At 44.1% G+C, this 25574-nt stretch overlaps 1 protein-coding gene across 2 annotated transcripts in view; it reads right to left on the minus strand.

Moving 5' to 3' along the window:
- TNFRSF21 (TNF receptor superfamily member 21) overlaps positions 1 to 25574 on the minus strand; it is a 65018-nt gene that overhangs the window by 35317 nt on the left and 4127 nt on the right. The window contains exons 1-3 of one of the 2 annotated variants that reach the window (XM_027127454.1): positions 14022 to 14270; positions 10366 to 11017; positions 8325 to 8819 (exon numbers count right to left, since the gene is read on the minus strand). In XM_027127454.1, coding sequence (XP_026983255.1) covers positions 8325 to 8819; positions 10366 to 11017; positions 14022 to 14255 — 1381 coding nt within the window. In that variant the 5' untranslated portion in view covers positions 14256 to 14270. Of the gene's footprint in view, positions 1 to 8324; positions 8820 to 10365; positions 11018 to 14021; positions 14271 to 25574 lie in introns of those variants that run through there. The other variant, XM_027127455.1, reaches the window with a different exon arrangement.

Here is a 25574-nt window from a genome sequence, read left to right on the forward strand (position 1 = left end):
AGAGGAAGAAGCCATTGGTGGGTGGGCCTGGGGAGGACAACAGCCTTCCAAGGGCAAAGGCCACACCTTTCTTTTTTTTTTTTAGTGCTTTATTTTTTTACATCTTTATTGGAGTATAATTGCTTTACAATGGTGTGTTAGTTTCTGCTTTATAACAAAGTGAATCAGGTATACATATACATATGTTCCCATATCTCTTCCCTCTTGCATCTCCCTCCCACCATCCCTATCCCACCCCTCCAGGGGGTCACAAAGCACCTAGCTGATCTCCCTGTGCTATGCGGCTGCTTCCCACTAGCTATCTTACCTTAAGTTTGGTAGTGTATATATGTCCATGCCTCTCTCTCACTTTCTCACAGCTTACCCTTCCCCCTCCCCATATCCTCAAGTCCATTCTCTAGTAGGTCTGTGTCTTTATTCCTGTCTTACCCCTAGGTTCTTCGTGACTTTTTTTTTCTTAAATTCCATATATATGTGTTAGCATACGGTATTTGTCTTTCTCTTTCTGACTTACTTCACTCTGTATGACAGACTCTAGACTCTGTGCACGAGATAATGCTTTTGAGGCTGTCGCAATAAGAGGCTTTTCTACTGCAGTGGTTGTGTGTGCTTTATAATTCTCAAACATCTTAGAGCTTCAACCGAAAGGTGCCGTCGGCTGGAAGTAGCATTACCGGAAGCAAAGGTGGCAAAGACCGGGGTTGGGGAGCGCGGGATGGAGAACAGCCCGCCTGTTCCTGCCTGCTCCCAGAAAATGACTGCGGCCCTGGGGGCAGAGCAAGGGCACAGCAACCTCTTAAATGGAATAATCTGCTCCCTTCAGCCCGGCTTCCCGGTGTTTACACTTCAAGTCTACTTCCCGTAGGAAATTTGGGCTGACAGACAGGATGACTGTCTAGAATCTGGAGTCCAGGAGCCTTTTGGCAAAGGGAGGAGGGTTTCTTCGGTTGCAGCTGCTGCTGCCTGGGGCTGAGAAAACTACCACCAAGTTCAACAGATGTGAGTTCCAATTAGCACGACTCCATCACCTCTGACTTATCTGAAACAGCCTTTATGTTTTCAAACAGCCCTCAGAGCCTTCAGCCATTGGGTATCTGGCTTTAGAATTTTTCCATTTCAAGCAATCCAAGAAAACAGTGAGAAGTAGGAAATCGGGGTGACTTCTATGGAGGAAAACTCATCATGGGTGACAATTTTTCAGTTGTTTTATTTCAGAACAAGCTGGGTTTTGCTAAGGGAAATAAATTTTTCTTGATTGAGCACAATTTTAAAAAATCAACCATAGAAACTAGAAATTTCTAACATTGGAAAAATTAAAATCCAGATTCCAAGAACCAGAAAAATAAATCCAGATTCTAAGAATCAAGGGGCAGTGTCCAGAGTCAGATCAGTGCCCTTTTGTAGCTGTGCGACCTCGGGCAAGTGATTCTCTGTACCTGAGTTTTCCCACCTGTAAAATGGCAATGATAGTGGCCTACCTCATATGGTTAAGAAAATTAAGTTAATATTTATAAAAAATGCTTAGAACAGGATATGGCATTCAGTAAGCACGATACAAGTCTTTGTTAAAGAAAAGTAGACAATGAAAGCTTAATGGGAGCAGAAACCTTTCTTATAAGGTTAGAAAATTATATTAGTAAGTCACGGTTTATTCCATCTTTTGCACCCCAAAATCACCTCAAGACCTTGCCTATGTGGGTGGTAGCAAACACTCCCTAATCTCACTTTAGAAAAATGTAAAGTGGAAAAGTACTTATTATTGAATTCCTAATGCACTTCATTCGTTCTTCATTTCTCAACACTGCTTATAGTGGTTTTAATAATTCAGGCAAAATGTTATGTCATTCCTGAAACCTGACTGAAGAGTATATTGATGTTGTTCCAATGCATCCAAGGCACAGAGGTCAGTTACTCAGCATCTGTCCCTAACCAACCCCTGCAACCTCGGGGAAATATTTATAAGAGACACACAATCACAATTCCGCTCTTACAATTCCATGGCATCTTCCTGCTTCCCCTCGAAAGAGGATGAAGTCTGCAGAGCTGCAAAACTGAGGGATGGTTTTCCTTCAAAAGCCCCAATAATAACCGCTTCTCCCACATGCGGCCAATCCTAAAGAAGGAAGCAGTTTTTCTCAGCCTATTGCTGGGATTCGTAAGGAACCAGAATTCTGGGAGGAAAGGAAGCATTTATTCTCAGCCTATTGTTGGGATTTGTAGGGACCCAGAACTGAGAACATGGTCGTTACTGAGTAAAACCTAAAGACCACAGAGATGGGAGGGGATGTGTATCTGCTTGTTTGCTGGGTAAGGCAGGATGATGTCCTGTTTTGCTTTGCTTGAGCAGTGAGTTGTGGATGGGGGAAAGGATGGAAGAAATAAAAAGTATATTACCAGAAACTCAAGATCTAAAATAGAGCTCAGTGCCAGGACAATATGTGAACCTTTTAAGTAAGTGCACTAAGCCAGTTCTGTCCTGTTCCTTAAGCAGCATTGTTTTCCCTAAGAACAGTCTTTAGGTACAGATTGGGACGTCAAAGTTATGCAAAAACATGGATGGACCTAGAGGTGCTCATACTAAGTGAAGCAAGTCACACAGAGAAAGACAAATACCGTCTAATATCACTTATATGTGAAATCTAAAAAATTATACAAATGAACTAATGAACTTATTTATGAAACAGAAACAGACTCACAGACATAGAAAACAAAGTTATGGTTACCGAAGGGGAAAGGGTGAGGGAGGGATAAATTAGGAGTTTGGGTTTAACAGATACAGACTACTATAGGACCTAATGTATAGCACAGGGAACTATATTCAATACCTTATAATAACCTATAATGGAAAAGAATCTAAGAAAGAATATAGATAGGTAGGTAGATAGATAGATAGATAGATATAACCGAATCACTTTGCTGTACCAGAAACTAACACAACATTGTAAATCAACTATACTCCAATTTAAAATTTTTTTTAATTTAAAAATTTTAAAAAAAGAAAGAGCATCTTAGTATCTCGTTCTACAGAATGAGCCCTTTGCCTTTTTGCCGCTGCAGGTACAAAACAGTCTGCTTGAGAAAACATCCACCAGCTACCTTCACAATCCCTCTTGCAGTCCACTGAAAGGAGACGTTGTCTTTATATAACACGTGCTTTAAGAAACTACACAGGGAAGGATTACTGTCCCCGTCAAATGCTTCCGATCTCCCTAAGATCCAGGACTATGAATGTGCCCATCAGGAACTAAGTGCAGTTTTAACAAGGTAAGTCCAATTCCTTTGTCTCTCACCCTTCTTTCCCCTCATTTTTCTTCATAGCCTGAAGTCTGAAAGAAAAAGGGAATGTGACTGAAGAGAGACATTGTCCGTTTTTTGCTCCCTTTCTCACTATCCAGAACCTCCTCCACAAGTATTTCAGGGCAATTTCCACGCCTCACCTGCTTTCCAAACTTCCCCTCAAAATCCCAAGGGCAACGGGGCTGCTGGGAACCCAACTTCATACTCATCACAAATAGTTACAGGTCACAAATAGGAAGAGAGAGAAGTGGGGAAGGCAGAAGGGAGGAGAGGAACAAAGGAAGGAAAGTCAATAGCAAGGACCCATATTAGAAACGGCACCGAGAGAACGGCACTGGCTCCCGTTCTCAAGCCATCTCTGTCCTTAACTGGGACAGGACCACACTGCTCTGTATGATCCATAATCCTAACGAAGTGAATGAGGTGACTGTTTTAAGATCACTTGAGACTTTCTCAGTGCAATGGACGGCCAGTGCGTACACGCTAAGTGTCACTCTCCTTACTTTGGTGCTTTTTGTTTCCAAAGCGATCAGACAAAAAAAATATTGTTTTCCATGTAACTTCCCAAATAACATGAACCCACATTAATCTTTAAGTTGAACAATTTGGACCCCCACTTGCCCCATTATGCTTGGGTTATATTATCAAAAGAACTAAAATTTTTAAAAACGACAAAAAGGGACTTCCTTGGTGGCACAATAGTTAGGAGCCTTCCTGCCAATGCAGGGGACATGGGTTCGAGCCCTGGTCCGGGAAGATCTCACATGCCTCAGAGCAACTAAGCCTGTGTGTCACAACTACTGAGCCTGCGCTCTAGAGCCTGCAAGCCACAACTACAGAGCCCGTGGGTCACAACTACTGAAGCCCACACGCCTACAGCCCGTGCTTCCAACAAGAGAAGCCACCGCAATGAGAAGCCCGCGCACTGCAACAAAGAGTAGCCCCTGCTTGCCGCAACTAGAGAAAGCCCGCGCGCAGCAACAAAGACCCAATGTAGCCAAAAAGAAAAAGACAAAAACATGGCACATTAAGCATTAACAATAGACTTACATCTTGATGATACTTGGACCTAGTAATAAACTCTTAAATAAATTCTGAATGGACATTCAATTCCTGCTGCTGAAAAGGACATATTATAGGAAACCACAGTACAGTCCCAATCTACCAACAGAAAATTGCTATGACTCCAGAAAGGAAGGAAACATACAAAATGCCACAGCCCCTCAGTCTCCCATCCTCCTGGCCACATAAGGTCTCGTCATGTGTTTCCAACACTAGGATTCCATGGAAGTAGGGAGGCAGTTTCGTGGAGTTCAACTTTAAAACCGTAAACCCACGGAAGGCAGAGAGGGATGAGTGGAACCAAAAGAGGCTCTTGTTGGTGAGAAAGATGGGAACCACTGGGCTGGCTTCACAGTGCTGGGGGTCTACAAGGCATTCAGGAGCACGGCACCATCTGCTTAAGGCGGGTAAGGGTTAAGTGAGGTCCTACACGACCTCTTATACAGAATACACGGGACTAGGCGATTTTATCCCCACCCTCATCCTCTTGAACAATTCAGTGTGAAATGGACGAGGACCAGAAAACGATCTTATTATACAGGATTATCTGCTGCCCAGAACTCACTGCAATCAGATCAACACGGTATTGTTTCCAGAGGCCTCTCTGAGCACCTGGAATGGTTTTTCTGAAACAGAACCTCTCTTTGTTATGGGATTTTACCTGGGTGTACCTTTGAGAACAGCAATTTGGAAACAGACCTTCCTTAAAAAAACACCTTAAACATAAACTTCCCAATGCAAAATCCCGGGGAAAAAGGTTCAACTACTGGAAGAGATAATAACATCTGAGCGAGACGACTGTGATTTAGCTGGAAAAGTGTATTGCTGAAATACTGCTTTCTCGGAAGGTAGGTTCAGGTTTTGTTTAATTTAGCACTTCCATTCTTTCTACAAAATAGGATTGCTTCAAGGACACAGACATAGTAGTTTACAAGGTTACAGTGGCCATAAGAATGCCTAAGATCATGGTATTAAATTGCTTTCTGCTGCTGGACCAGATTTACTTCTACAACTCCCTGTGTTCTCAAGAATTCTGAAAACTGCACTGCAAGAGAGTTTAGAACTATAGCTGACCATAATCTAATCTATAAATCCAGCTACTAAAGCAATGGAGTCGTTTCTTTAATAAAGTGAGGGCTTCCCTGGTGGCGCAGTGGTTAAGAATCCGCCTGCCAATGCAGGGGACACGGGTTCGATCCCTGGTCCGGGAAGATCCCACATGCCCTGAGGCACCTAAGCCCGTGCGCGCCACAGCTACTGAGCCTGTGGTCTAGAGCCCTCAAGCCACAACTATTGAGCCCGCGTGCTGCAAATACTAAAGCCTGTGTGCCTAGAGCCCGTGCTCTGCAACAGGAGAAGACACCACAGTGAGAAGACCGCACACCGCAACGAAGAGTAGCCCTGGCTCGCCACAACTAGAGAAAGCCCGCGTGCAGCAACGAAGACTCACGCAGCCAAAAATAAAATAAATAAATAAATAAATTTATTAAAAAATAAAATGAATAATGAGAGGAGAGTTCCAAATATTTACATAATTAAGCACAATGTGAACATTGTTTTCTGCTAATTAGATATATTAGAACAAGTGTTCTGCCTGGCCACCTTAAAGGACAATTTAATGAAATATAGGATCCTAGGCAGAACCCTATACCAGAGGAAAAAGTATGCTGTTTATCAAGGGCCTTACTGGGTCAACTGACAACTATGGAATATGGACAGCAAATTAAAATACTGCATCCATGTTACATTTACTGAAGTTGAAAACTGTGCTGGTTTTTTAAGAGAATATCCTTATTGTTAGGAAATACATACTGAAGAATCTAGGCATAAATGGTCACAAAATGGTTCAGAAAAATTATTTTATGTCTGTATATATGTGCATATGCATGCTATATATTGTGTACTATGGAACATTATATAACATTATATATAACATAGATTATTCTACATGGCACATTTTATAATATAAAATTTATATTTTTATAAAAAGAGAGCAAATGATAATGCAAAAGGGCAAAATGTTAACAATAGGTCAATCTGGACACAGGTATATAGATATTCTTTGTACTATTTTGGTAATTTTTCCATACGTTTGAGATTATATCCAAATAAAAATTTTTTATTAAAAAGGAGGAAGAATTGGAGCCTCCCTTGCCCAGATGGTTGCCTGCAAAGGGTTGTTTTATTCAAGTCTGTATAGGCTCATCCCAAGTCGGAGGTTCACCCCAGTCTGACTTTCACTTGGTTTGATTGTTCATATAAATTAGCAAAAAGAAGCAAAATGAGTTGTTCTTTTAAACTTTCTCTACATTTCTGATTACAAAAGTAGCATGTACTTATCACAGAAAATTTGGGGAAAAGACAGAAAACTAAAAAAGAAGGAAAAAAATCCACATAAATCTCACCAAATCCCACCAAACTGGAAGAAACATCGTCATTTTGGCATATTTCCTTCAGTCTTTATTCCCAAATTTTAAGAGAACTAGGATAATATTCTATAAAGTGTGTAGTGTGGAGCTTTTTTTTTTTTCCCATTCTTTAACCTAGTATAAACATTTTCCTATGTCATGGGTAAAAAGTAAAAAACTTCATAATAAAATCTTCAGTGTCAACATAATATTCTACTATATAGATATGCCATAATTTACATAGCCATTTCCCTAAAACCAGCCCTTTGAGTATTTCCAGTTTTTATTTATTATAAATAATGCTGAATTAAAAGTTCAAGATCTTTGTGCTTAAATTTTTTTTTTAATATTTCTGGTTTATATCTTTACGATAGATTCACAAAAATAGAATTGCTGGGCCAAAGAGTATAAACATTTTTAAGACTCAATACAAAAGGCCAAACCACCTTTTAGGAAGTTAAGCTTACCCCTTTACCTCTTTTTTTGTTTGTTTTTTGTTTGTTTGTTTTGCGGTACGTGGGCCTCTCACTGCTGTGGCCTCTCCCGTTGCGGAGCACAGGCTCCGGACGCGCAGGCTCAGCGGCCATGGCTCACGGGCCCAGCCGCTCCGCGGCAAGTGGGATCTTCCCGGACCGGGGCACGAACCCGCGTCCCCTGCATCGGCAGGCGGACTCTCAACCACTGTGCAACCAGGGAAGCCCACCCCTTTATCTTTAAGGAAAACGATCCCAAATGGGATTATCAAAACTTTGAGCTGAAATATCATTTAATATTAAAGAAACGGAAGTTACTGCCACAGTCTGAAAACTGTAGTCTTCAGAACACACTTAGCTGCTAGGACAAGTTCTATAAGCTATTTTTTGCCCTCAAAAGAGGAAGAAATGAAATATTCCAGCCTATATCCGCACACACTGACAACTAGGAAAAAGATACAGGGCCCAGCCTCAGATGATAACCGATATACTAAGCTTTGGGTGTCTAAAACCCAAAAGACCTTTCGATCTTCCTGATAGAAATGCGATCCTAAAAATATAAGGGGGAAAAAGTACATGTGAGAAAAGTGATAGGAACCTAAAAGCAAGGCTCAAATTCAACAAGGCAAATTTAAGACAAGTTGTTTTTTTCCTCCCTCAATTTTCTGAGCAGTCCCCTGTGAAGACGCAAGGGCTCCAAAGTCAGGAGACATGGATTCAGTCCCATCTGTCCCGAACAAAAGACTCCCCTGGGTCAACGCAGCCAAACCTCTCTGAACTTGATTCCCTCCCTTGTTAAATGATGAGGTTGAACAAAGTCCGTAAAGGTCACTCTCACGTCTCTGATGCCAAAACACTGTCCTCTAAATGTGCCATGGGGACAGGTGACAGAGGAGTTCTTCTCTCTGAACGTTATTATGTCGAAGGCTGACCACCTCCTTTTTCGGAACACGACTGAGATCAAACAGCACTTGGTATTCAAAGGAGATTCCAGAAACTTTGCATTTCCCATTCCTTCCGCCCACAGGGACGAGGGAGGGAGAGGCGGGGGATCTGGAAGCAAGGGGAAAGGTGGGAGGCTTACCGTGGCCATTGCAGTAGTAGACCCACTTCTCCCGGTTCTGGGTGGGGGCCATGGATTTCTTGAGCCCCGCCTTTTCCACAATGGTGCTGGGATCCTGCCGGGGCCCCTTCTTCAGCGTCCTCGAGCTTTTCCGGATACTGCACACCACGATCACCACAAGCACCAGCAGCAGGAAAAGCACGATCATCCAAGGCAGATGCTCATTGATGTCAAAGTGCTTGTGTGGGTTCTGCCTGGGATGGCCCCTCTTGAGGCCTTTGATGGGCGTGCTGGACTTCTCGCCCCCGGTGGCCTCCATGGACGGCAGCAGCTTCAGGATGTGTCTGTGGTGGGGGCCTTGCTGGTGGTTGACTACCTGGAGGTTTGGGAGGGTCTTGTTCATACCTTCCTCCCCCTTTGCTGAGCTTGTGTTCTCAGGGACTGTCCCTTCCTGGATGCCACTCGGCACCTTTGGTCTAACAGAGGCAGAAGAGTTGGATTCTGTTGAGTTCACGCCTAGAAAAAAGAGTAAGGAGGGGGGAAGAGCTTTTCTATATGTGGGGCTCTATACATTCCCTCCTCTTCCTAGACATCTCCAAACCAGGCCAGATAATCCAAGAAAAGACGACCTCTGGAGCTTAAGAATAAACGGCATTGTACATTTTCATAAAGACCCTGACAGCACCTTTATGGAGAAGGTGAAAACTCAGCTTAACAGCTACGCTCACTTCCTCACGTCAAAACCAAGGGCATCCTCAGGGATCCAGTGTCTGAGCTTCACAGCAGCTTCTCCTGTGCTGCACATACTGAGTCAACCCTTAATTGTTTTGATTATTCAGAAAACTAGTTCCAATTGAATTCCTTTGTCCTTTAGTTTCGTTATTGCTACTCTCCCACCACTTGGCTATTTCACGGTGCAGTGGTAAAGTGGAGACTATGACTAAAATAAAGAAAAGAGCTCGAACTCCAATCTAAGTCTGACTAGTGAAAGGTTCGGTGAGACAGGTCAGTGAGTAAAATCAGGCGGGACTTGCTTAGTATGTGCTGGGGTAAGAGGAACAAGATTTGGGCAGGCAGCTCCGTGGACTGCTTTCGGAGAAGCTTCCACAAGCATTCTCTATTAAGGAGGGAAAGCCTGGGAATTTGTGTCCCAAGTGACAGGACCTGGCCTGAATCAACCCCTGAGGAAACCTGGGCAGGTGATGGGATCTCTCTGAGGTTGTTTCTTCATTCCAACTGGCGGTTGTGAGAAGGCCCTCCTTATGGAGTCATCAGGAAGGTCAAACGTCACCACACGTGAGAGTCTGCTGGAAAGCACAGCTCACACTGGCTGTCATCTCATGAAAATTAAATTTAATCAAAAAGGACATGAAAATAAAAAACAATGTTATTCTTGCCTGAGGTTCAAAATGAGTTCTGAGGAAAACTGGGATACACTTAATGGAGGACATAAAGTCCTTTGAAAAAAAGAAATTCTTTTCTAGATGTGAACGCTAGTTACCTTCAATGTGACACGGATGTGCTTGTTTCCTGAAGCTTCTGCCTTACTGTCCTTTTTCTGGCCCACCTCAGATCCAACATTCATCCCTCCCTTCCAAATGTCATGGTATTTTTCTCCCCTTCTCCTTCTGACCTTCAGGCTGTGTCTCCCCAGGATTGACTGGGTGTTGGAAAACTTTTCATCTAGAAGGGACCTTAAAACAGCTAAATCACTCATTTATGGTGTCATACGATTGACAAGTTTGCAACCAAGGCCTGGAGAAGTTCAGTGACTTCCATAAGGCCACACGCTGACCTCGTTTCTCTCAGTTTTGATTTTCTAGCTTGATGTCACCTAGTTCTCAGATACTTGCTCCCCCCAATAGATAACTTCTGAGTCTCAATGTTTCTAACAGGTCCAAAGAAGCTAGACTTTAAATAGCCACAAAATGCAAGCCCTTTCTTCAAGGGGTGGCTTTGGAATAGACCAGATGGAGAAAATATCCTGGGTCCAAGCCCATTCTCGGTACCTCCACGGGGCACAAAGCCTTCCTCACATACATAACTCATGAGGTTAAGTTACCTTTGGGAACATAAGTGGAGGAAGGGACTTCGTGGGGTTCCACGTGCTCAGGGCGGGAAAGGCTGATGGTGCCAGGGGAAGGAGGGGTGGTGCTGGAGAGGGGCGGGAGCGTGCCACAGACGTTGTCTGCCTCCTTGGTCCCCAGCCTGATCACCACCAGGTTCTGACTCAGACAGTCTGTGTACGCTCTGCATCTCATCACACTGGAAGGCACATCAGAGAAGGTCCCCCGAGCACACTGCTTACACCGCACGTCCTCCGTCTCCGTCCCCTTCTTCCGCACCCCCCAACCCACAGGGCACACCGTGTGGGGGGCGCAGGTAGCATTTGACTGGAACATGCCAGGTGGGCAAGTGCATTCTCGGTCAGTCAAGGCAGCACAAGGTAATTTCTCAATCATCGGCCGGGGGCACGGCTGACTACACTCGTGGCATTTCTCAATGCCGTTCTCGTGTCTGGTAAAGGTCCCCGTGGGGCAGCTGCTGCAGACACGCAGGCTTGTGTTGGTACAGTGCTCAGACACATAGGTTCCTGCCGGACACTTGTCGCAGGTAAGCACCTGGCCGGTGACACGGTCGACATGGTGGTATTTGCCAATGAGACTTGGGGCCTTCTGTTCCGGCTGAGCCCTGGTGGTACTGAGGAATCCAAGCTGAAAGAAGGAAAAAGCAGGTGGGGGGACAAAAACCAAGAAGGTGTTACACGGGAAGAGGAGGAGAAAGGATGGAAGAATCCCAACCCCACCATCATCATCATTCCCATGAAAGGTCTGACCCGTTCTGTACCCTTTTAACACTGCGGCTGCAACATAACAGAGAGAGAAACAGACTCCAGTTCCGTATGGGGGCCTGATCTCCTGGCTGTGAAGCTTTGGTTTTGTTGCCTGACCTTTGCCTCAGCTTCCTTTTCTTCCATCTGTAAAATGAAGTTGACAGTACCTCTCGAACTGATTGTAAAATCAATGGAGAATATGAATGTGAAAGCACTTTGGGACTCGCATTAAAAACGCTACACGGAAGTCAAAATCCTAATGCAAGAGGAAAATAACTTGCTGAATAGTGTCCTCCTTCTATGACCCAGAGGTTGCGTGGCCATTTCTTGATACCAGGACAAGTCAGCTGAGAAGCAGCGCGGCAAATATTTGAGCTGCTACTTCCCTAACAGGTGACCCGGTTGGAGTTGACCAATAGACAAAGGTAAATGTTTTTTGCTTGTATTTTGTAAAACAGAGGCAGGCCCTTGGCATTCTTAACGAGCTTTAAATAACAGAATTAATGTTTTTAGATGCACATCCTGTTTGTTGAGCCTCTGAAGGCCACAGTCAACCTGCAGCCGCCTAGGAGCCCAAGCACAAAGCTTGGGGAGGAGGACAGTCAAGTTCAAAAACAGTATTTAAGGGACTTCCCTGGTCGCACAGTGGTTAAGAATCTGCCTGCCAATGCGGGGGACACAGGTTTGAGCCCTGGTCTGGGAAGAACCCACACGGCGCGGAGCAACTAAGCCCATGTGCCACAACTACTGAAGCCCACGCGCCTAGAGCCCGTGCTCCGCAACAAGAAAAGCCACTGCAATGAGAAGCCCATGTACTGCAACAAAGTGCAGCCCGCTTGCCACAACTAGGGAAAGCCCACACGTAGCAACAAAGACCCCATGCAGCCAAAAATAAATAAATTATTTAAAAAAAACCAAAACAAAACAGTATTTAAGAATGTTCCCTATAAAATGTAAAGACAAATTTAGATGATACCGAAAATCTGATGTTAGGGAAAACACCTGCATCGAGAGACACAGTCACTGAGAAAAGTTCAGGAGAACAGGAGCCAGAAAACCCGAAGCTGGCTCTCCCTGATCAAGATCCTTACTTCTCTCCTTGATACAGAGGCAGGGAAACTAAATCAGAGCTTCAGACAAAGACTCGGGCCTCAAACGCAGCATCAAAATTACCTGAGAAGTTTTTTAAAAGTCCACATCCCTAGCCCATCACCTGGTATCATGTGGATCTGCAGTGTGGCCAGGAATCTGTTTTGCTTTGGTTTGGTTTGCTTGTTAAGCTTTCCAAGTGATTCTCATCCCCAACTAAGTTTTAGACCCCCTGAACCATGACGGGCCTCCTGGGGCTCTAATCACCTATGATTCTGAGACAGCTCAGTCCCACGGTCAGAGCCCTTCCCTCTGCCTCTCACCCAACGTGGCACTTTTTACTGTTTTAATATTACTCTTTTTTCATGATTCTTTTTATAACAAAAATAAACATTCTTGTCACAATTTTAATAATTATGAAATAGAGTGAAATGTTTAAGTCTTTGCTCAAATCCACCCATTCCCCAGAGAAACGCACTGTTCATTCTGGTGTGCACCATTCCAGACCGTTTTCTGAGCATTTACGCACAAAACACACATACGTGCTTTCAGCTGGCCAGTTCAGCTACTTTGGGTTTGGGTTTGCTTTACGTATAGAAAGGGGACAGGCCACACCCACTATTCTGCGACTTGCTTTTGTTCACCTTCTAATACTGCATCACCGAAATCTTTCCCTGTCTGAACACATAGGTACTTCCTTCTCTGTAACGGTCAAGCTCTCTTCAACAGTATGGCTATACCTTTGAACATGCGCGTGGTAAAGAATAGAGATACTTCCTACTAAGGACACGTAGACTGCTTCTCTGTCCATGTGTCAGTGTACGCATGTGTCTTTCTATAATCCGTATTCGCCTCCTTCCCTTCCCACACAACACCCCAGTTTCCCTCTTCTTTCCTTCTCATCCCAAACGACAGCTACAACTATGCTGCCCTCAGTCTTTCGAGAACCCCTTTCTTCAAGGACCAAAGAACTAGGAACCTCTCACTCCTTCCCCTCTTTATTACTATGAATTTACTAGATACGTATTTTCAGCCTACGAGAGCACCAGACCTGAAATACGAAGAATACCTGGGCAAAGATTTAGAGAACGGAGGACTTGTGTTCTTGTCCAGACTCTGCCTTAAGATCAACTGGACCCGGTTTTACATGCTTGTAAAATTATCAGGTTGGACTAGGTTGTATTCAACTCTAACCTCTTCAAGGTGTCTGTGATTGTTTATCAAGTTCCACCTTCTCTATGAAGCCTTTACAACCATTCCTAGACACCCAGATGCCAAGCCAATGAGCAAATTCTTCAACACATTTCCTGCTTCTTCTGTTCATCGTGTTGGTGCCTAACGGACATATTGCCTTGTAATGTTAGTTGACGGCTTCCTCAGTGTATATACTTATCTTCCCATAATGATTATAAGCAGCCCGAGGCCAGGGTCAACCACGTAGATTGCATTTCCTTCCTTGCTCAACCACCTGTGACGAAGATCATGGAAATGATAAACAACGTATCCTCTGAGCCAAGGGTCAGCAAGCTACATGCCCCCTGTTCCTGTAAATGAGTGTTATGGGAACCTCGGCATTCATTCAGGTACTGTCTATGGCTGCTTTCATGTTATTCACGGCAGAGTTGGAGAGTTGCAATAGAGACCATATGGCTGCAAACTTAAAGTATTTACTATCTGGCTCTTTACAGGAAAGAAAAAAAAAAAAAAGAAGAAGCCTGCCAATACCTGTGCTCAGCCGTCAAAAGAAATGTCAAAAAATTCAGGGACCAGGAGCTCACTCACAGAAACACTCATACCTCCTCGGAGAGTCCAGCAGAGTATGGAGTTCGTGGCTTCCTTTCTTGACACCCATTGCAACGGACACGCCAAATCTGATCCTTCCACCCCCTGCTTAAAACTCTCAATGGTTCCCCACATGACTTACGATGGCATGCAAAACCTTTACCAGAGTTAGGGCTTACTTGGAAATGCCACCCCTGCCCTCCCCTCCCCAACTTAAAACTGGTCTCATATTCTCCCCTCATATACATTTTTTTAGGCTAATAAATGTTTTATTTTTTTAAATTTATTTTATTGAAATATAGTTGACTTACTATATTGTGTTGTGTTAATTTCTGCTGTCCAGCAAAGTGACTCAGTTATACATATATATACATCCTTTTCCATATTCTTTTCCAGTATGGTTTATCACAGGATATTGAATACAGTTCCCTGTGCTATGCAGTAAGACCTTGTTGTTTATCCATCCCCTCATTCCTGTTTTTCCTATACGACTACCTTTATTTTGTAGTTACACATTCATCTGCTTAGTGTTGTCTTCCCCTCTGGACCACAAGCTCCACGAGGATAAGAATAGACTCTGTTACATTCTGATGCTCTGCAAGTCCTTGAGGACAGTACCCAATGTGTGGTATAACTGGCGAGGGTTTGTTGGCTAAATGAATGAATGGCTTTGCAGACCGTAAGTAATTAGAAGCAGCAAAGTAGAAGGTGGGGATGGAAGAGGTTGCTGGGCATGAGCACGGATATAAAGGCAAGTGAGAGAAAACCAAAATGCCTCCACCACGTAGCCATCATCACTCAAGAGATAAAGCAGGTTGGCACCTTTCGGTGGAAAGGCAAATAGTTTCGCCTCCAAAGCCCCTGAGGATATCACTCTGTTTTAACAGAACCAAAACTGGCTTATAAGAATTATGCTTTGTGTGGTGCTTAAGATGACAAGCAAATGTAACGAAGAATTTAAAATACCTCCCCTTCATTTCATAAAAAGATTACACTAACTTGGTGCTTGGAATTAGAAGCAGTGTAATGAGATTATTCTCCGCAAGTCACCTATGTCCCATCTTAGCTTCAACTTTAGTTATTTGAAAAATTTCATGTACTTAGGACACTTATTTCACCACCAATCATGGTTAAATGAGCAAATATCAGTGTACCACCCCAAACTGTACAGGATATGGGAGCACTGTAAATACTTATGAAGTGATTAAAAGGGAAAACCCAAGACAAAGCAAATTTCAAAGGAGGGAAGAGGTAGCTCTAAAACGACCAACTATAAAGGCCTCCACACTCACCTTGGTGATACACATCACACCTGTCCTGTTATATCGCTTCTACTCTAGGGCACAGAGATGGACCCAAGAAGCACCAGCTGTGCTGATACATGTCAGAATACTGATGCCTGTTTCTCTAACAATTCTTATCCCGTGACGTCGTCCTTCAAACAAATGGGGAAGAAATTCCACGCAGTTTATAAGTACAACGTGTTTATGTCATTCTTGTTCCCTATCAAATTCCAATCACTTTTCATGGAAAATGAGCAAACTCAAGACAGTGATAAACTTTTGTCTATTCGTAAGGGATCAGCAGGAAGACCACTTGTGAGTTTGCTATAGAAAATGCTTCAATGCTGCCTAAAACTAGTACATCAAAAGGAATCTCCGCTACTGTGGTTACGATAACAAGGAAAAGGGAACCAAGTTATTCCTGAGATGGTGACTATAAGACATACTAATAGATGCTCAAACAGCAAAAACCAGGCAGGGTAGAAACACCCCCAGAAGTTCTGACCATTTTATTTTCAGCATCACATTAAATTTGTAATCGCAAGACACTGACTGCTGGGAATTCTCTAGACTTGAAGAAAGAAAAAGAATGTACAAAGAGAAAGGCACCAGGGATAAAGCTTCTACAAAGCACGGACAGACCTGTTCTCAGTTGTGTTATATAAATGTGGTTGGCTCTGGCACTGTCTACTATCCTCTCTGATATAAAAAAGCCTTCTGTTGCTAGGGTAAAAGCAGGGACTGCTGTTAAAGCTGGCAGATCTAGAGAATGCTGAGGCTAGAATGTGCTGACAACAGGACCGGAAGGAGGCAAGCTCGGGGCACACAGGGGAAAAGGGAAAAAAATGGGTAAGACTGAACTAACCCGGATGCTGTCTTCCCTGGAACCTACAATGCAGAAGAGTGTGTACTCAGCCTTCAGGCCTTGGACCACAGAAACGCATCTCCCTCCATCCATCACGATGGCTAATTCTATAGGCTAAGACCCCACCTACGTGGAGAAGTCAGCTTATAAATAAGACAGGTAAAGGTGTAGGGGAAACATGCCTCTGGGCTCACTAAGAATTTATAGAATCCTCATATAAACCAAGGCAAAACTAACACCACCAGCCAGGCCAGCAACTCCAGCCTGAAAGTATAAACAAAACCTAATTTAGCCTGAAGCATCTGAGCAAGCCCAGCTCTACCAGATCCTGATTTGGAGCTGGGGGTGGCAGGGGGGGAGGGAGGAGGGGGGAGGGTATGGAAGTGGTTTGACCTGTGTCTCCATTTCCTCATTAATATAATGGAGATAATAATAATACAATTAAATAATTTTAATAATAATGCAGTAAAAATAATACATAGGATAACAATCCTAGGGTTGTTTTCACAATTAATTGTTACCACACATAAAGCAGGTAGAACACGCAAGACCCAAGGAAGTTCTCCATGAATGTTAGTTATTTTAATCATCACTCCTTCTACTGTCATTTTACTCTAGTTTAGCTTCAGTCCCTTGGGATTAGACAACTTTTTAAAACACCTCAATTAAAACACAAATATCCAATAGAGAACAAACTAGTGGTTACCAGTGGAAAGAGGCAAGGGGGAGAAGCAATACGGGGATGGGGGAAAAAGGGTTACAATGGGATTATATGAATACGAATCATGTGTATGAAACTTTTGAAAATTGTAAAGCACTACAGAATTTAAAGAAACTTTCATTCAATAAAAAAAAAATAATACCTGTTTTTTTACAACACTAAAGAATAAATGTGTAGCCTCCTTTTTATTAAAAAACAAAACAAAACACGGGAGTTCCGTGGAGGTCCAGTGGTTAGGACTACGTGCTTTCATTGCAGAGGGCACGGGTTCCATCATCCCTAGGTGGGGAACTAAGATCCCACAAGCCGTGAGGTGCGGCCAAAAAAAAAAAAAAAACACGAAAATATCCGATTCTTGATAAGTGTGTCAAAGACTCTAGATTAAAAAAAAAACCAAAAAACACTGTAATCCTAAAACACACGCTACTAGGCTAGGAGCCCACACAGAACAAAACATACAGACCGCATGGCAAAGAGGTAAAAGACAAGCAAGGACCAACTGGCGTTTCCAAACAGATTTAGAAGATAAACTTACTATACAGCAAATGAGAAAACACAGAGGAGAAAGGATGTGTTACTAGTAGGTACCCTGGAGACAAAGGGAGAAGAAGTTAAGTCAGAGGTTCCCGATTCTAGGGTCTACAACACCGGTGAACAAACTCCGGCTTTTACATTTTTAATAGTTGGGGAAAAAATATCAACAGAAGAATAAAATTTTGTGACACATGAAAAAAATCATTTGAAATTCAAATTTCGGTGTCCACAAATCAAGTTTACTTGGAACCCAGCCACACTCATTCCTCTGGGCATTGCCTAGGTCCGGCTTTCAAAGTACAGAGGCAGAGTTGAGTAGTTTCCACAGAGATCACAGGGCCTACATGGCCGAAAATACTATCTAGCTCTTTATAGATAAAGTTCACCAACCCCTGGTCTAAAAGTTTAGGAAATGCTCCTGACTGGAGCCCTGTCTTGCAGAGGCACAATTAATTGCAGCCTGATGATGGCCCCAGGAGGACCAGAGGGAGGGCTGCAGAAAATGGTGAAACTTATTTGACCATGAAATCCTTTACTCACACTAGGAGTATGAACATTCTGCAGAACACACTGATGTAGGTCTCACCACCACCATGATGCTGAATTCCAGAAAGGTTAATAAACCCAACATTAAAAAGATCAAATATAAAATTTAAAGTAATAGCAATAGTTGATTTAGCCCATCTGTAAGGAGATCGATGTCTAGGAATAAAGACACAGACGTAGAGAATGGACTTGAAGACACGGGGAGGGGAAAGGGTAAGCTGGGACGAAGTGAGAGAGTGGCATGGACATATATACACTGCCAAATGTAAATAGATAGCTAGTGGGAAGCAGCCGCATAGCACAGGGAGATCAGCTCGGTGCTTTGTGACCACCTAGAGGGGTGGGATAGGGAGGGTGGGAGGGAGACGCAAGAGGGAGGAGATATGGGGATATATGTCTATGTGATTCACTTTGTTATAAAGCAGAAACTAACACACCACTGTAAAGCAATTATATTCCAATACAGATGTTAAAAAAAAAAGAGATCAATGTCTGACTATGAAAACAAAAATCAACAACAAAAAAGAAGATACTCTCAGACACAAAAGAAGATACACTCATTTTCTGATACTCTCAGAAAATAGGTTTAAGAAATTAACCAAGGGAAATCCCTGGCAGTCCAGTGGTTAGGACTCCACACTTTCAATGCCGTGGCCCGGGTTCAATCCCTGGTCAGGGAACTAAGATCCTGCAAGCCGCACGGCACGGCTGAAAAAAAGAAAAATAAAGAAAAAGAAAAAAAAACATTAACAGAAATGTTTGCATTACGAAATATAGAAACATTAAAAGCAGACTGGAAAAATATATGCCACATATAGCTAATAAAAGCTTACAACTAAAAATGTAAAGCATTAATGCAAAGGAGGTTAACACAAATTCCACTCAATAGTTGAGACAGAAACATTACAAGGGAAATTATCCCATGGATAAATTGATGATATCCCTAGCAACTACTGAAATGTAAATTTGCACAACCAAGGACCTTTACATGTCTATATTAAAGCAGCATAAATAAATTAAAATGAGAAACTTCAACGTTGGCAGGCTTGTGGGGTAGAAGGTACATTTATAGGTTGCTGGTGATGTTCTTAATGAATGTAGTCTTTCTAAAGACAATCTGGCAACATGCAGCACGAGCCATAAAACGGTTCATTCATTTCCTGCGACCCCGCAATTCCACTTCGGGGAATACACTTCAAATGCACCTCACTTTTGGGAACAACCCAAAAGGGAAAAGAGCAGCTCGTCTGTACAGAGACAACTCTATTACTGCTGCTCGCTTGCGGTAGGAAAACAATGACAATAACCTAAGTGTCCAACAACAGGGGGATGACTCAACACACGGCCAACCAGAGAAGAGGTGGGCTTAAAAACTGGCGGGCATGAAGATTGCACTGACATAAATCACAGCACCTCAAACTCACATCCAAACTTTGGGTGCCCCAATCCCACCCACTCCTTCCCCAGCCTCCCCTTCAAAGGAATCAGACCATCAAAGACTAAATTCAAGAAGCGGAGAGTCATGGGATTTCCCTGGCGGTCCAGTGGTTAGGATTCCGAGCTTCCACTGCAGGGGGCATAGTTTCGACACCTGTGCCCCCCCAGGGAACTAAGATCCCACAAGCCACAGGGTGCCAGGGAGCCAGCCTTGATGACTGCTTTCTTTTCACTGCACCTGCCCGCTCGTATTTCACCAACAGGAAACTCTCTTCAAACTCTTGCAGATCTAACTGGTAGCCCCCCATGTTCACTGCCACCACCCCAGAACCATTATCTTTCCCCTGAACTATGGCAACAGGTTCCAACTGGCCTCCTGCATCTACGTTTCTCCTTTCCAACCCATTTTCCACAGAACTGCCACGGTGATCTATTAAAAAAAAAAATCTAATTAAAGCCATATTATAACCCTGCTTCCCACTGTACTCTGAGTGATATCCTGACGTATTCGTATCTTTAAAGATCTTGTACAGTCTGGCCTCTGCCCACCTCTTCAACCTCAGTCCATGCTCCCTCTGCCTCTATTCGCTGAGCACCAACCACAATGGCCTTCTTTCCAGTCTCTGAACATGTGGGCCCTTTCCTACCTCTGGGCCCTTCCACGTGCTGTTCCCTCTTACTGGAATATTCACCCTTCTGCTCTTTCAGAGGATTAGTCCTTAAATATCAACCCTTCTGTCTTCCCTGATAAACTATAAACTTCAAGAGGGAGGACCCATTAATAGCCTTTTACCATCACATACCCAGAGTCTAGCAATGCCTGATGTTTAACAGATGCACCATAAATATTTATTAAATGAGTGAAAAATATATCCCTGTAAGATCACAGAAAAATAGGTACAGAAAGAAACGCAGAGCACAAGCACATACATATTAGTTTTAACTGTACAGGAATGGTTGTGTAACATCCAAGAATAAGAATGAATTGGGAAGGGGCTTCCCTGGCGGTCCAGTGGTTAGGACTCCGTACTTTCACTGCCAAGGGCCCAGGTTCAATCCCGGGCCCAGGTTCAATCCCTGGTCACAGAACTTAGATCCCACAAGCGGTGCAACGTGGCTAAAAAAATAATAATAATAAATAAATAAAATGTTCCTTGTTAGTAACTTGAGATGTAGCTCAAAGTATTGAGAGATAGATCAAGCTCTCACTACCCTCTAACTTGTCTAGAATGAATGAACAGTTAGTTTACAGCAAAATCCTTCTGGAATTCATTCAACAATCATTTATTGCTTAACTGCTATGTGTCAGGGCACTGAGCCAGGAACACAAAGATGAATAGTACATTGTCTGTCGTCAGTAAGAAGCTGAAATGGAGTAACGCTGGCCCTGAGCATCCCACATGGGGAGGGAAGCATACCCAGATCTTGTCCAATTTGGTATTTCTCCTGGACCAGGTACACAAGATTTCAACCAAAGAGAGAAGAGCCATGGACGTCCAGAAGTAAAGGAAGAGCAAGGAGTGACTAACGCCCAGTTAGATTATTCTGGGAACCTGTCACCATTTGCCTTTGAGTACTTTTCCCCCTTCCCATCCTCTTGCCTCTATTAACCCTGATTATGCTGAACTGGCCATACCTAAGTTGATATCAGATTATGGTCTTGTCTCTAAAGGATTCTTTGGGAAACCAGAATGCCAACCTCTTTCCTGGAACCAGTGATAACATTTCTTCTCCCCTTATGCCTTTCTTTAGTCTACTCAGCACCTACAATCTATGAAAACCTTGCTCAGGAGAGCGCTACAAGCGTGATAAACCAAACACAAACACATCACCTACAAGACCACGCAAATCATGGAGCCCAACCAGTTTCTAAGAGACCTGAAATGAAAAGTTAACAAAGAAAATACTAATAACAGATGAGGCAAACCCATGCACTGATCCTATACAAATAATCAGGCTGGCAGCAAAGAAAAAACCCCAAGAGGTCCTCAAGTTCTCAGGATGAGTTGAAACTGCCATGCTAAGCAGAACCCACGTCATACTGTTACTCACTAAGCAAATATTTTTCAAAATGACCCAAGGAGCAGGAAAGCAAAGCGTCTTTTCCCTATTTATAACATTTCAATTTGCAAGAGTATCTTTCCATCTTAACCATAGCATCATTCCTTGTCAGAATCACACCATAGGAAAATGCTTGCCAATGGCTCCATGCCCTCCCCTTTCAATACACACACACACAGGTTGCTTTTACTTTATAATCAGCCCTTTGGGCTAAACTTCCAAATGCCATCGTGGAGCAGAAATGCTCACCCAGTGGAAAGAGAATGTTCGACTCCCAGGTAAAAGCATTCCTTTAACGGGAAACAAAATTCCAGTCAATTAAGGTTACTTGTGCCCCACCCACATCTTGGCAGAAAGGGCAGTGTGTAGGAAGCCAGGTCGGCCTAGATCTGAACTCTCTCTCTGGCAGTTGACAACTGCTTGACCATAACTTCTCCTAAGCCTCATTTCCTACAAAATGGGACTAATGCTACTACCTCAGGGACTTGAAGGTTTTATTGAGATCATTTGTAGAAGGTATTCAACACAATGTCAATGGTACATGCTCGATAAATAGAAGCTTAACGATACCAACATCGATGATTCATATTAAGAGCCATTACTATTCCTTCCCTCTGGGCTGTCAGGGCCAAAGCCCTCTTAAAGCCATCACTGCTCATTGGATTCCAGAACCCATGAACTCACTCCTTTCCTTTCTCCTAAATCCATTCAACTCAGGCTCCTTCTCCCAAAACAGACTAGCAAATGGCTCCAAGAACTAGAGCCACCAAGCAGTCCTGGCGGCAAAAGAGCAAACGGAAAATTATATCGGGACTTCCCTGGTGGTGCAGTGGCTAAGAATCCGCCTGTCGATGCAGGGGACACAGGTTCGAGCCCTGGTCCGGGAAAATCCCACATGCCTCGGAGCGACTAAGCCCGTGCGCCACAACTACTGAGCCTACGCTCCAGAGTCCATGAGCCACAACTACTGAGCCCACGTGCCACAACTACTGAAGCCCACGTGTCTAGAGCCTGTGCTTCGCAAGAAGAGAAGACACCGCAATGAGAAGCCCGCGTGCTGCAACGAAAAGTAGCCCCCACTCGCCACAACTAGAGAAAGCCCACACACAGCAACGAAGACCCAACGCAGCCAAAAATAAATAAATAAAGTAAATAAAATTAAAAAAAATTATATCAAGATAAGCTCACGAGCCTTGCTGTGACTTCGTTTATGAAGCCTCCTCTTTTTTATTTTTATTTTTTTAACTTTTTGGCCACGCCATATGGCATGCAGGATCTCAGTTCCCTGACCAGGGATCAAACTCCTGCCCCCTGCAATGGAAGTGCAGAGTCTTAACCACTGACCACCAGGGAAGTCCCAGAAGCCCCGTCTTTTTTAAATTTGCTTTTGTTTTTTTTCGTTTAGAATGAAGCCTTGGGGCTTCCCTGGTGGCGCAGTGGTTGAGAGTCTGCCTGCCGATGCAGGGGACACGGGTTCGTGCCCTAGTCTGGGAGGATCCCACATGCTGCGGAGCAACTGGGCCCGTGAGCCACAACTACTGAGCCTGCGCTCCACAACAAGAGAGGCTGCGATAGTGAGAGGCCCACGCACTGCGATGAAGAGTGGCCCCCGCTCGCCGTGAGAAGATGGGGCTATAGCACGCTGCCCCGACTCCCCACCCATGCCCCGCCCAGTCCCACCCCTGCTTGAGGACCCCCTGAGCGCAACTTTCCCACCACTGCAAGCATCCATCATCTCCAAGGCCAGGGTGCTAACATGTGGAAAAACTCCAGAGAGCCAGAAGCCAGGAGAATGGACCGTTCCTGGAGGCCTTCAGCAGCTCTTACGAAGCGTGAGGTCACCACTGCTTTCAAGCAACGGCCTAAACGTCCGTGAGTGCCAGGTTTCTACAGCTCTCGTGAGCGTTCAGCAGACACTTAAACATCTGCCAGGTTCCTCCCTACTTATAATCTCTGCCTGGCTCCTCTCCTCTTGGACTCAGGCTGGAAATGGGAGGTGGCAGAGTAGCCAGGTGGCAGCACACAAGCCGATTTAGGATGCCTGTTTACTTTTTGGTATTTGACAAATACAAACACTGGGGCTGGGCCAGTATTTATTCACGACCTCATCCCGCCCCTAAAGAATCGAGGCTCAGCAGCTGCTATCCCAGCAACGGTAATGCCCAGGGTCCCGCTACCGCTAAACGGGGATTCAATTTGGGGACCAGGTTAACTCCGATCACGGCTTCCGTTTTCATTCTGTCAAGCAGACATAGCTGCGCCTAATGTTCCAGACCGCATCCACTCCAAATGGTCGTCGGGCACACGCCCAAGGGCGATGAGAGGCTCTTGTCACCGAAGAGAAGCACCTGAGTTTTCCAGGAAGTTGCCGGGTGACCTGGCATCACCAGAGTCTGCCAGGCCTGCTTGGGGGAAGAGGGCCAGCAGAGCTAGTGCTTACCGGAAAAAAAGGCATGGCAGTTGACAGAAAGAAAAGTCACTCAATTCACACTGGCCCCTGAATGATCTGATGATGCATCTGGCCATTTCCCATCACTCACACACACACACACACACACACACACACACACACACACACACACACTCACACACACACACACACACACACACACACATACACACTTAATAAAGTCTACTTGAGCCAATTATAGTTTGAATGCTTTATAAAGGGCCGGCTGAGTACAAAACCCATTTGCAACTTCTCTATGGAATCTCCGAAGAGACGTTACCTCTCATCCTCACAGATGGAGTCAAGTGTAAGGTGAAATGTGATGTCTTCTGATCTACAAGCAGACTGAGCCCACGCACACTCACCCCATCCACCTGGAGAAAGGGGCCTTCTGCAAACAGTGCTGGAAAAGACAGCATTAACTGTGCTAACCACATCCAGCTTGAAAGACTCTGCTCACATTTAGCCACACGAAAATATGTAATCTAGCCGGTTGGTGGACCTATGCCGATTTAGTCCCGGGTACTTCCTCAACTTAAGGTAGCATGCATTCCATGACAAGGAATCGTTTTCTTGCTGATTTGGTGCGCCTGCGTGTTTTCTTTACACGGCAGGTTTGTTTATTTGTGTCGGACTGGGCCTGAGACAGATTCAGCCATATGCCTTTAGAAACAGTTGAGATGAGAATTCAGATGAGAAAGCTCGATCCCATTCTATACATTTTGACAACAGGGATGGGAGATTCCCGGGGTACATGAGAAACCCTGCCTTCCAGGACAGGTCTGCGTTCCCTACTCTTGAGTCATAAGTCACTTTCCCTACCAAGGCTAGTAGATATCATTCTGAGAGTAGGAAGACGTTTCTTCTTCTGACTTTCAGACTAAAAGCCAAAATTATTTCAAGTAGTTTAAAGATGTTAACATCTATCACATTTTGTGTATTACCTTGAGTATAGTACATTCATCCACTGGTTCTTTCTGAACGCGTGTAACCCAACCAGCACTACTGATAGCCACGTACATTTATACACCAAACGTACTATCAAATTATCAAATTAACTTTGATAAGCAAAGGTCAGGAGATGGCATTAAGCTAGACATCTAGTCTCAAAGACACTGACAAACACCATACTTGGGACTTTCTAGACTAGCACAGCTGAAGGATCTTACAGCAACTGTCCTATCTGGAATTCATAATCTGTGCAGATGAGTGGTTTCTAAAATTTCAGACCTCATTTCCTTATCAATTACGGCTCCCTTCTTCTCACTGTCCCACTGCCAATATTCTATCTGTCCAGTCGAAGCAACTCCCTGAGGGCAAGAGACACCTTTGAGTGTGTTGTGTCATGCTGGGCAAGCCCTTCTAGGGCATTCCTTAACTCCGGCACAAACCTTAAGGTCTCATTTATCTGCTCTCCAGACTTTTGGCCTGAAACACGCAATATTGTTTTTGGGGTTTTTTTAAAATATATTTTAGTTATTTATTTTTGGCTGCATTGGGTCTTCGTTGCTGTGCGCGGCTCTCTCCAGCTGCGGCGAGCAGGGGCCACTCTTCGCTGAGGTGCGGGGGCCCCTCATTGCGGTGGCCTCTCCTATTGCGGAGCATGGGCTCCAGGCGTGTGGGCTTCAGCAGGGAAGCCCTGAAACACGCAATATTTTGCCTTTCAGTGTG

Source organism: Aethalodelphis obliquidens, unplaced genomic scaffold, assembly GCF_003676395.1.
Source record: "Aethalodelphis obliquidens isolate GAN/ISIS:26980383/991018 unplaced genomic scaffold, ASM367639v1 scaffold31, whole genome shotgun sequence".
Lineage (NCBI taxonomy): Eukaryota > Metazoa > Chordata > Mammalia > Artiodactyla > Delphinidae > Aethalodelphis > Aethalodelphis obliquidens.